The 11,780-nt window shown below is 34.6% G+C and overlaps 2 protein-coding genes across 2 annotated transcripts; both read right to left on the reverse strand.

Annotated features, from left to right (window-relative positions):
* Positions 1–4,499: 4,499 nt before the first annotated feature.
* On the reverse strand, positions 4,500–6,228 carry LOC110723296 (thioredoxin H-type 1-like). Its single transcript, XM_021902644.1, has 3 exons — positions 6,065–6,228; positions 5,015–5,137; positions 4,500–4,910 (listed from the first exon to the last, which is right to left on the reverse strand). The coding sequence occupies exons 1-3, from the start codon at positions 6,140–6,142 to the stop codon at positions 4,749–4,751; spliced, it is 363 nt and encodes a 120-aa protein (XP_021758336.1). The 5' UTR covers positions 6,143–6,228; the 3' UTR covers positions 4,500–4,748.
* A 2,794-nt stretch (positions 6,229–9,022) lies between these two features.
* On the reverse strand, positions 9,023–10,339 carry LOC110723358. Its single transcript, XM_021902709.1, has 2 exons — positions 10,062–10,339; positions 9,023–9,968 (listed from the first exon to the last, which is right to left on the reverse strand). The coding sequence occupies exons 1-2, from the start codon at positions 10,337–10,339 to the stop codon at positions 9,023–9,025; spliced, it is 1,224 nt and encodes a 407-aa protein (XP_021758401.1).
* Positions 10,340–11,780: the final 1,441 nt, after the last annotated feature.

An 11,780-nucleotide genomic window follows, 5' to 3' on the forward strand; every position in this document is an offset into this window, starting at 1 on the left:
AACCAACCAGCCACCTTCACCCAGCCGTTGCCACCTTCTTCACTGTCAAACAGCCGACGCCGCCCCCTTCACCATCAACCAGCCGACGACACTAGCCGTCGCCGCAACCTTCACCTTCAACCTTCAACCAGCCGCCACCACCACCTCTACACTTATTCTTACCCCAACCTTCAACCAGCCACCACCACCACCTCTACCCTCATTCTTACCCCAAACCAATACCCCTCACCAAACCAAGACCCGACACCTCCTTCAGACCCAGAACCAGATCACCGCTCCTCCTTTCACCATAACCCATAACCCTCCTTTTCTATCTCCTATGAGTCTCCTCTCCACCAACAACAACCTGAAACCCCCCCACCTACCCAAATCTGAAAGTGATTTCGGTTTAGGTGGGGGTTACTGGGTTTGGTTTTCGGGCGAAGGTGGTTTCAGTTCATTTAGTGGCGGGTGAGAGGGAGGGGAAGGGGGTGGAAACTGGTCGGGGTTTGGGGCGTTCGACGGTATAAAATGGTTGTGGGGTTTGGGTTCGGCGATCTGGGGGTCTGGGGGTGGTCATCGTTCCGATTTCGGCGGTCTAGAGGTGGTCAGGCAGTAGGCCGCCAGCAGTGAAAGGGAAGGAGGATAGGGTTGGTGGTTGTTATTTTTTAAAGTGTTATTTTTTTAAAAAAAAAAAATTAACCATAGTTAATTTTAATTAACTATTTAATGAAATAATGTTATTAGGGGGATAAAATTCTTAACTAAGGTCATTTTGTATAATAAAAAAAAAGGGAGGTTACCATTGGTGTGTAGCAGAAGTTGGGGGTTACCATTGAGAATTTCCCTATTATTATTGTCGTCGTCGTCGTTTCCGTTTTTTTTATTAGTTGATAATATTAATTGAGAATTTTATGAAAGATTCCTATAAAAGTATGAAATTTGGCTTTAATTATCATTAGCAATATCGTTAGACATAAAGATGAACTTAAAAAGATCGGCCCAAAGGCATGCCTAAACTAAATTATCATTAACAATATCATTAGCTAAATCATATAAAACAAATAAATTAGCAAAAGATCTGAAGTGAACTGATTGGAGCTGAACTGAACTGAAATTAAGCTGAACAGAACAGGTCCGTAGTTTAAGAAAATTATAAGTGGGTCTATTTAAAATATTTGTTTATTATATAAAGGATTCTCTTTTGTATTTTTATATTGGAAGGAAAAAAAATGGGGAAAGTGGGGGTAGTGAGGAGATAGAAAATGTAGAATTTAATTGGGTTTTCGGGTTTGTAGTCCCAAAGAGAGTATAACAAATATTTTTTTATTAGTGGTCTCATACTATATTTAGTAATGTGTCAAGTATTTTGGGATGGACGAAAATGGAAACTGTGTCAAGTATTAATGTATTGTGCAGTGGGACGGAGGAAGTATTTGTTATTCATTTACCTCGTTTTTTCTCGAAGTAATAAACAACTGGCAAATGGGTAAAACGGAAGGTTTAAATTTGTAATTACCACTTTAGTATGTTAAATGTCCATACCAATATAATATCATATCACTAATAAATAAAGCCGGTCTCGCAGCCAGGCCACGAGACATTGACACTTGAAAGTCTAGTTTTTCGCCAAGTGTCGAGCCACGTAGGCGACAAATAGGTATTATTGTGACATATATGATACTAAGTAAGCGAATTTTGGATACAATTTTTTAAATAAAAATGTTGTATAAAGTTTTATTATCGATATATTTCTAATATTTCTTTTATACAAAATTAATCATAACTTTTAATAACTATCCTATAATTCGGTTCTATTTCCAATTTTCCATCATAAGATTCGTTTTAAAAAGTTCTTTTAAATAAGATTCATTTATAATATATTTAAAAAATGATAGAGACTCAGTAAAAATAAGTTTTAATCAATAAAATAAATTTAGTTTCGTAAAAATACTTTCAATTCAGTAAAAATAATTTAAGTTCAATAAAAATAATTTCAAGTTACTAATAACACAGTATCTATTTACAAACAAAACTATAAAAAGTAAACTATTATATAAGTAAATGATATGATATTATATGTCTAAATATTCTGCATCATCAAAAAGGATTATAAGACCTATTTAACATTCAAATTAGACCAAAAAGTTTATCCTAAAATTTTATCAACAAATCGGGCATCATCCGGACATAAAATTATATAAAGGGGAGTTTTTTCCCAAGATTTTAGAGTGCCAACTAAGATTTTGATTTTAAAATAAAAATAAAACGCCATGTAAGATTATGATTTTACAAAAAAAAAAAAAAGTGCCACGTAGGATTATGATTTTAATAAAAAAAAAACTATCTTGATTAAACTTAATCCTAAAAAAATCGTATTTAAAAAACTAATCTTTATTGTTAATAATTGATATTATTATTATTATATTTTATTAAAACTAAACGTATCAGCAAGTGATTTGTATTTTATTTTACAATTAAAAAAATACAATCACCATGTAAGCAAAATCCGTGCATCGCACGGATTTTCATCTATCACTAATAAATAAAGTAAGTCTCACAGCCAGGGCACAAGGCAATGACACCTGACATTTAAGTTATTCGCCAAGTGTCGAGCCACGTAGGCGATAAATAAATATTATTGTGATTAGATTAGATACCACATTAGATTAGATTGGATAGATTTGTTTAGGATAAAAAAAAAGTATACATAAAATAATTTATAATTCTTTTGAAAAAAATTTATCTTTTTATTGACAATAGAATTTTACTTATAATAACACACCACATATTATAATTAATATGAATATCCAATTAACAATATAATTTTACTCCTATATGAATAACCACGTAACTATAATTATAAATATGGCCATGTATCATTTAATTTTTTTAGTCTACCATTGATTTACCATTAAAGCTTTTGGAATTAGGTATTCTTCATATTCGGTTGTAATATTTTTGTGTATGTTTGTGATTTTGTTAATGAAATTAAGGAAGTCAAAAACTACCTAGGTCTTAGAATTTTATGGGTTTTACAAAGCCTCCGTAGTCCATTTACCAGCCATATATTACATATGGTCCAATTAGGCCAATAATATAATCTATTGATTTTACGTGTTAAAAAAATAATTACTTTTAACTTTTTATTTATTTTATTATTTTTTTTACCGACGCACTCTTCTTTGCACAAAATTATACTCCTTATATTATTTTAGTGTCCCATTGAAATTTAGCACATATGTCGACATAGAACTTTGATAAACAATATCTTATTTATATATGTTTTTATGTATAATTCACAAACATTGGTCGTAGTAGACCAGTGGATATAGTGCAACTTACAAAAACAGAAAATAATAACAAACGTGAAAAAAGAATGACAGATAGTGTTTCTACTTTCTTTTTGTATCTAAATTTTTTTAAAAAATATAATAACTAATACTAATAATAATTATTGTTATTAATAATAATAATAATAATAATAATAATAATAATAATAATAATAATACAAAACATGCCCATAAATAAGTACACTCATTAAAATGGGTATTCGGAGCAACGCTCGGGGCACGTACTAGTATGTATGTGTGTGTGTGTATATATATATATATAAAGGGGAGTTTTTTCCCGAGTTTTTAAAATGCCACGTAGGATAACATTTTCTGAACGCACCATGTAGGATAATAAATTTTAGTGATAGCCAATCAAAAAAGAGATTTGAAAATTCTATTAAAATTAAATAATTCAAATGCAACATAAGCAAAATTGAAGAATGAGATTTTAAAATTTAAATTAATTAAATATTATATATTATGTTTTAAAATTAGGAATTTTATCCAAATGTATAACCGAAAATTCACAATTTATTTTAAAAAATAAATATATTAAATGATAAAATACGTACAACGAAAAAATAACAAATTTTATCACATATATACAAAAAAAATATTTATTCTAAAAAAATAAAAAATAAAACCATACATCGCACAGGTTTCATCTAGTTAAGGATAATAACGGTATGACTCCCGTATGAATATATTTATTGAATGTATGTAATACGTTACAATACAATTATCCCTATCTGCATAATCGTATCTCTAAAATGTGTGCCTCAAACTAGTGGGCATGAGGAATACGATGCTTTAAGCCTTTAACAATCCCTGAAATTCGATTTTTCACATTTCGTACAAAGGTGAGATGCTAAGGGTTGTTTCAGAGCTAGTTTATATGAACTCTTTCCTTTGGCATAAGTTTTCGGCCTAACGAGTAATCCTCCCTTTCGAACCACACAAAAAGACTAGCAAAGCATGGGTGACAACTGACAATATGTTAAATCTTCTTCCTGAGATGAAGTTATTCAACAACCAGATACTGGGTGGTAAGCCATCCCCTGTCCCGAGAACCCCCCCACGAAGGGGTTCGGTCTCTCATTACCTGTTACAGGGTATACTACTACTTCGACCTGGTTTTAATTGTCACGTTATAAGTACAGATCACACTAATAATGCAACAATTAATTCCACGCAAAGAAAGCAATAATAATTATAAGAAACAACGAATCTACTCTTAGGTAAGCAATAAGCGTACCCATGAGAACACAAGTAATTCCACAAGGTACAGTACATTATTCGCTATTCTGTCATTTGTAACAACCACAAACCACAACTGAATCATACAAGTATTCATAACCCATGATATGGTAATACATTAACAGTACTTAGACATAAGTTTAACACGATAGAGCAATAAGCTCGCGGTTAACTTCATTAGGTTGATGCTGATCCGGAAACAGTCGAAGGAACTGCATGCTTCTCTATTTTGGCAAGGAGGGAATCTTTGTCAGCACCCACAACCTTGTCAACTACATTTCCGTCCTTAAGGAAAATAAAGGTCGGCATTGCTTCGACTTCAAACTGCTCAGCAGCACTCTGCAAGCAATGATTTCCAACACTCATGAGACTGATTATATAAATACGAAGAAACGAAGTAGCTATGGGGGCACAATTATGGTTTAAGAGTTTCAGTTACATACCTTCAACTCATCAACATCAACTTTGAGGAATACCACATGTGGGAATTTCTTGGCATACTCAGCCAGAATTGGTGCAATGAATCGGCACGGTGGGCACCATGAAGCAGTGAAATCAATGACAATCTGCAATAAAATTCATCAGTTCCAGTAATCCTAACTCCAACCACAAAGACGAAATCATTGTTTTTGACAAATCAAAACGTCAAACAGTCACCCAAAACCATACTTGAAACCCAATTGAGAGTCAACATAACCAACAAGTGTTTTGATCGGCTAGTTAGAGACTTAGAGGTAATATTCTAGCTCAACCAGCACTAGTAAGGACCATATGCCTTCAATTGGCGCACACCCAGACTGAATCACCCAAAACCATACTCGAAAGTTGAAACCCAATTGGAATTCAATTCTTATAAAACCAAGAAATCAATATGACCAACAAGAGTTTAGATCAGCTAGTATCCCTCCAATTGGCGTATGTCCTCGCTTAAATCCGGATTAGTCGAAGTCTAATGAGATCTGGATTATTGGGGTCTCCTAAAAACATTACTCACCCAATATAGCATACATCCACAGAAATACTACTTGTGGATTATTATAGGGTCTCCTAAAAACATTACTCACCCAACATAGCATACATTCACAGAAAGTCCAATTTGTGCTTCTTGTAATAACTCCCCAACTTTCTTCACTTTTATCACAAATATCATCAATTCATCATTCCAGTTACTTTAACCATAAACAAAATTCTCAATTTATATTCGTGAATTAGGGTTTGACAGAATTAATTCTAATAATCAAATTCAATTCCGTATAAAGAATTAATCTTTGAATCCATTCAATTCAACTCAATTGCACATGTAAATCAAATCAAATCACATAATTACACATTAATAAAATTTCACTCCATACCATACAATCATATACAACAAAAAAAAAAAAACACTCAATTCTTCACAATTTTTTGTAAAAAAATAATGCAATCATATTAAAAAAAAAAAAAAACACAAATAAATTCATCACAAAATTACAAAAATAATGATAAAAAATTACCAATTTGTCAGGACTTTTGTTAGTCTCAAGCTGCTGCTTCCATTGGTCAACGTTGTGGCATCCAACAACTTCACCCATTTTTACGATTTTCTGTTTTTCTAATTTTGTTGAGACAATAGAATTCGAAAAAGCGATGATTTAGCTTAGTTGAAAATGAAAAGATTCACCTCTTCAACTATTTGTAGAGGGGAATGTAAAGTTGGGGCCGCGTATTTGTTGGGCTGGGCCTTTTTTTTTTTTTTTTTTTTTTTTTTTGGTATTCGCACTATTAACTTTCCTTAACGCGGTGTTTTAAACTTTTAATATTCGTTCACGTGAGTAATTTAATTTTACTCCGTACTTCCTATTTGATTTTCTTTTTTTTTTCTTATATTCAAAGGTTTTTGTAAATTCGTTTTATCTTTCCATTTACGCTACAGCTAGAGGATATGGAATATTTGACCTTTGATAGATAATGAAAGTGATAAAGTTTATTTTGATATCAAGATTATCACTATGTACATATATTATGGAAATTTCCAACGCGTGTTCGTATAGGCTTTCTGCAACAAAGTTGTTACTCTTTTCATCCTGTAGAAAATTTAGTTTATTATTCTGGATGTTCTACTAAAATTTTCTAACATAATTAGTGGCGGATCCAGAATTTTCGAGATGGTGGGTCACCATCAATTATCGAAGATGAGGTTTCGTTTGCGATATCGATAACAGTCGTGAGTTGCAGTAACGGAAATAATGCGGTTATCACTAAACGGGTTGCAGATGTGGTATCTAAATTTTAATTAGCAATTTGATATTTTTTTAACCATTTTCTATAATCTATTATTATTACTCTCTCCGCTTTTTTTAAATGCCCCATTGGGCATTTTGACACTATTCAATAAACATACTTTGACTTATGTTTGTGAATTATATATAAGAAAAAAATATAGTATTGTGAGTGTTTGTTGGAATCGTCTCAATGAGTAGATTATTAATATTCAATTGTTATAATTTATCATTCTATATAATTAAAAATATATTTATTTGATCAAAGTTTTGTCTCGACATATGTGTCATGTCACTATGGGATACTTAAAAAAACAGCAGGAGTATTAGGCAAAACCACCCAAGCAGCTTACACGTACTAATTTCTAAGCCAAAAAAAAAAGGTTTATTGAAATGTAATTGGTCTCTTAAATGTCAGAATTTTAAAATCTACAGGTATTGCCTAGTAAGAAATAACTTTGAATTCTTACTCTACTCCGTATTCGGTACTTTTTCCTATGCTTTCAAATAAAGTAAAAAAGTTTTGCTTTTTTTAAAGTTATAGCTATCTAAATTAAATAAATAGAGGGTAGAGGTCATGGACTTATACGTATTAGACAGTTGTCCACCTGTCCTACACCTATTCTAAAACTCAAATATTGCATCATTTCCTACCCCATACTTCATAGTTTGAAGATCTTAGCCATGAAGCCACTGGAAAAAAAAAATAAATAAAGGGAGAAAAAGGGTAAAATTTCATTTCATTTTTTGGGGCTGGTGGTGCACGTGCACCATCGTGCACACATATGGCTCCGCCACTGAACACAATCAGTTCTTGGATCCAAAACCCTTCATTTCATTTTTTAGGGCTGGTGGTGCGCGTGCACCACCGTGCACACATATGGCTCCGCCACTGAACACAATCAGTTCTTGGATCTAAAACCCGAAAAAAAATTCTAACCAACTAAAATATCCCTTACTTACCTAACTAAATGGTTTATGTGTGACATATAAGCCAAAATTTAAGGCATGTCAATAAAGGAAAGAGAAGCCCACTTCAACTTATAAAACAATTGCCAAAAGTATGAAAGGAAACCGTTTTGGGTCAGCCTTGCCCACCTAGCGTGCCCATTAATTTTCCAACGGTCTAGCCCGTATTTATTCTAGTCTAATTGAGCCCATCGGTCCAGTCGTCCAGGCTCGGGAGTATAATCCTCTAATAAATGTAACTCAAAACTCTTGAGAGTCTCAATGATGGCTACATTATGCATAGTCTTATGCTTTTAGGTGACTAATGCCTTAAATCGTCAACATATTCAGAATCGCAGTGGGTGTACAAGGAAAACAATATACAGGAAGCAATTGCCACACTTGAAACTTTGTAGAGGTTTCCTTATTCTCGACACTTAACACGAAAGATTTATCCATCTCCGCTTGAGTATATATATAGCCCTCATTTGCATCCCCTTGGGGGTTGGAGGTGTTCATTCGACGAAGAGAACCCTATATATGTTTGTTTTGTGACCTCCAACAACAAACTCGATAACGGGACATAGTAGTGTTCCCTCAAGGCCTCAAGACTAACTACTATGTAATCCACTTCCATATACTATGAATTAACCCCAGGAACAAAAATCCTGTCACAATTAAAATTTGAATTAATAGTACTGCATTTTTATTTCTTTTCACCTAGGTCTATAAGGGAGCTCTTTCCCAAATTAATGTCAAGAATTACCGCAATTCCCAAACTACAGCCACTTCTTTTTATTTTCCCATTCTACCGTCCACGTAAGCATTGGGGAAAAAAACCGGTTTTTTTTTTTCCGGTCCAGAGTAAACCGCTACTTCAAGTAGCGGTTTCTTAGTACAAAACCGCTACTTGAAGTGGCGGTTTACATTGGAAAACCGCTACTTCAAGTAGCGGTTTTGTACTAAGAAACCGCTACTTGAAGTAGCGGTTTTCCAATGTAAACCGCCACTTCAAGTAGCGGTTTACCCTGGACTGTTTTTTTTTTCAAACTTACATAATCATTCAAAAAAAAAACCTGCAAGTTGTGTACCTGTAAAACATGAGATATATAGCATATTTTCAACACAACCACCACAAATAACAAGTTTATGAAGATTTAAGGAAGTCCAAATTGCAACGTCGAATATTTTTCAATTGATTAAATATAACAAAATCCAATTCTAAGCATTTACAAAAAAATTAGTTTAGTTCCAAAATATACACTTAGCTCGGGCGTTGCTTCTTCCCATGAGGTGACGATGAAGATGATGCAGGTGTCTCCTCCTCTGGTATGTCATCCAGGCCAACTCCAACCCCAGACGTAGTGGTGTTCCAGGAACCGTACTCTCTAACAGCCTCCACTCAACAACAGTTCCAGGATTTGACTCCTTGAGAGCTTGCATGTACTTAGGCAACTGTTCATATGAACCCTCCCAATCCCCATAAATGAGTTTTATTGCCTTTTGTTTCGCTAGCCATGCTCTCTTGTAGGTTATTTGGAATCCATCAAATTTCTCTTTTACAAGTTGCACCATTGTCTTGATTTTCAATGAAGGATCAACGCGAATGACATCTAGAAGAGCATTGCAAACAAACTCGGAAGTGAGTAGCTTATGATCTACCGAGTCGATGTCACCAACACAGTTACTTGCATGAGGGCCATTGTACCTCACAATTTTAAACGTAGAGAGTGTTGGATCTTTCACTCCTCTAAGCCTCCACGAACAACTACATTGTTCTTTCCTCTTGCACTCAACAACATATTTCTCTGGCTCTGCCTCCACAACTCGAATTGTTTGATTTCTAGCTATGGAGTAAGATTTCACAGCATCTTTCAGTTGTTGCAATGAGTCAAACTGCTGTCCAACCTCAAATTCTCCCCCATTGTTATATGTCTCATTTCCTAACCAAGACATCCATGAGTTATTCAAACGAGGATCAACTTGCGGCACTTCATTGAAGTCTGAAGTGGGAGCGCTTTCTTTAATTGCCTTATCACGAGCTTCAATTACTTCTTCATCATCATCTTCATCAGTGTCATTCATCTCCGCATCGCCAAATACATCAACATTGTTTGGGTCAAGAGAATCAAGAATGCCTTGTGGTTGTGTGCTTGTTGAGGTTCCAACATTAGGCGATGAGGCCGGAGACCTGAACTATGACAGATGTTCATTGACATAATGTGGATCAACAAGCATTCTTGTGAATGACCCTATGCCCACACTTTGATTAGTAAGGGAAAACGGTTGATCCACACTACCAAAAAAATCCATCCCCGAAAAGGAACCAGTGTTAGTTTGCACAACTGGCTCCTTTGAAACTTGTTCAATGTACAATTGCATTGCAATGGAAGAACTCTGAGTCACAGCAATCCACATAGCCTTAAGAGCGTTGTCGTCATTCAACGGAACTGCGACATAAGCCCCAGCCATAGGATACCGCATAACCACCTTCAACTCCACAACTCTGGGATCAATACTCAATTCTTCATACAGCTTATTCAAAACTTGTGAATATGTCATCCCAGATTGTACAAAAACAAATTTTTGATTCCCACCCCTATACGTTACATCGCTATCTTTGTGTATAGTTTCTCCACCCCAATAGCAAAATAGAGGGTAGTTTGATACCTCCATGATGCATTCTAGAAAACGCCATGATTAGTGAAAGATATTAGTGTTGCAAAAATTAAATTAGACGACCATGGATAAACTACGCTATACTTAGGCAAAATACATGATTCACAAGCGGCAACAACAACAACTACTTCACAACTAAAATAAAAACATTAATAGGCAAATGCAATACATTCACAATTCACTACTTCACCAAAATTTCACTACCAAACACCTAACTCACAACCAACAACACCAACAGCTTCACAATTAACACCAAACTCACCAACATAAAAACATAAACACCAACAGCTTCACAATTAACACCAAACTCACCAACAGCTTCACAATTAACAACAACAAATTCACAAGCCACAACAACAACAAATTCACAATTTCCAAACATAAAAACAGCAAAGACAAATGCAATAACATTCACAATTCACTACTTCACCCAAAATTCACTACCAAACACACAATCAACAACACCAACAATTTCACGACCAACACCCATTTCAAAGCATTAACCATAATCAACAGCCAATTCACGAATTGGATAAATAATTAACAAAATTAGGGCATAGTACACTTACCAATTCACGCAACACCAAGGAGCCAAAACTACTTCACCGGCGTCGCAACAAGCTTGGTGAACAAATCAGCGTCTTTCCGGCAACAACCGCGGCTCCGGCGAGTACACAAGTGGCGAAGACCAGACTTGGGAGGGAGTGGTGTCTTTTGGTGTTCGTCGGAATGTCTGAGAGTGAGTTATAAAGAGGGAATTCTATTGCCTTGATAAATCGAAGAGGAAGACTGATTTTGTAAAAAAAAAAAAGGATTCAGTGTAAACCGCTACTTCAGGTGGCGGTTTACTTAAACAAAACCGCTACTTCAAGTAGCGGTTTTTTAGTAATACACCGCTACTTGAAGTAGCGGTTTTCAAGAATATACCGCTACTTCAAGTAGCGGTTTTCTAGAAAAAACGGTTCAACTTTTTTTTCCCATGAACCGGTGACGTGGACGGTATTCAGGGAATATAAAAATAAGCGACTGTATTTACGGAATTGCAATTGTTCTTGACTATATTTTGGGAAAGCGCTCTCTATAAGGGCACGTATGGCTAAATCAATACTACTTAATACTTATACATTATTTGTTTATTGAATTAATGTTTTACCTAAAATTTAATGGTTTTTAATCGATTCATTTGCAAGTTCAATGCATGTGTATAATTATGTATGGCTGTGTGAGTGGGGAGTCAATCAGATTCCACAGGGCCATATGCTAGTAGAAGACTCAAACTTAAGACCTACATCGAGGTTATTATGTATTCGAATGGTCAATATAT

Source organism: Chenopodium quinoa, unplaced genomic scaffold, assembly GCF_001683475.1.
Source record: "Chenopodium quinoa cultivar QQ74 unplaced genomic scaffold, ASM168347v1, whole genome shotgun sequence".
NCBI lineage: Eukaryota > Viridiplantae > Streptophyta > Magnoliopsida > Caryophyllales > Amaranthaceae > Chenopodium > Chenopodium quinoa.

Excerpts from the sequence above, each read along its gene's own strand:
- LOC110723358 (XM_021902709.1), bottom strand. The coding sequence starts at position 10,339 with ATGACATATTCACAAGTTTTGAATAAGCTGTATGAAGAATTGAGTATT. Across the intron at positions 9,969-10,061 it reads TTTGGTAGTGTGGATCAACC|GTCTCCGGCCTCATCGCCTA; the intron begins GTTTTCCCTTAC and ends GTCATAGTTCAG.
- LOC110723296 (XM_021902644.1), bottom strand. The coding sequence starts at position 6,142 with ATGGGTGAAGTTGTTGGATGCCACAACGTTGACCAATGGAAGCAGCAG. Across the intron at positions 5,138-6,064 it reads ACAAAAGTCCTGACAAATTG|ATTGTCATTGATTTCACTGC; the intron begins GTAATTTTTTAT and ends ATTTTATTGCAG. Across the intron at positions 4,911-5,014 it reads TTGATGTTGATGAGTTGAAG|AGTGCTGCTGAGCAGTTTGA; the intron begins GTATGTAACTGA and ends CATTGCTTGCAG.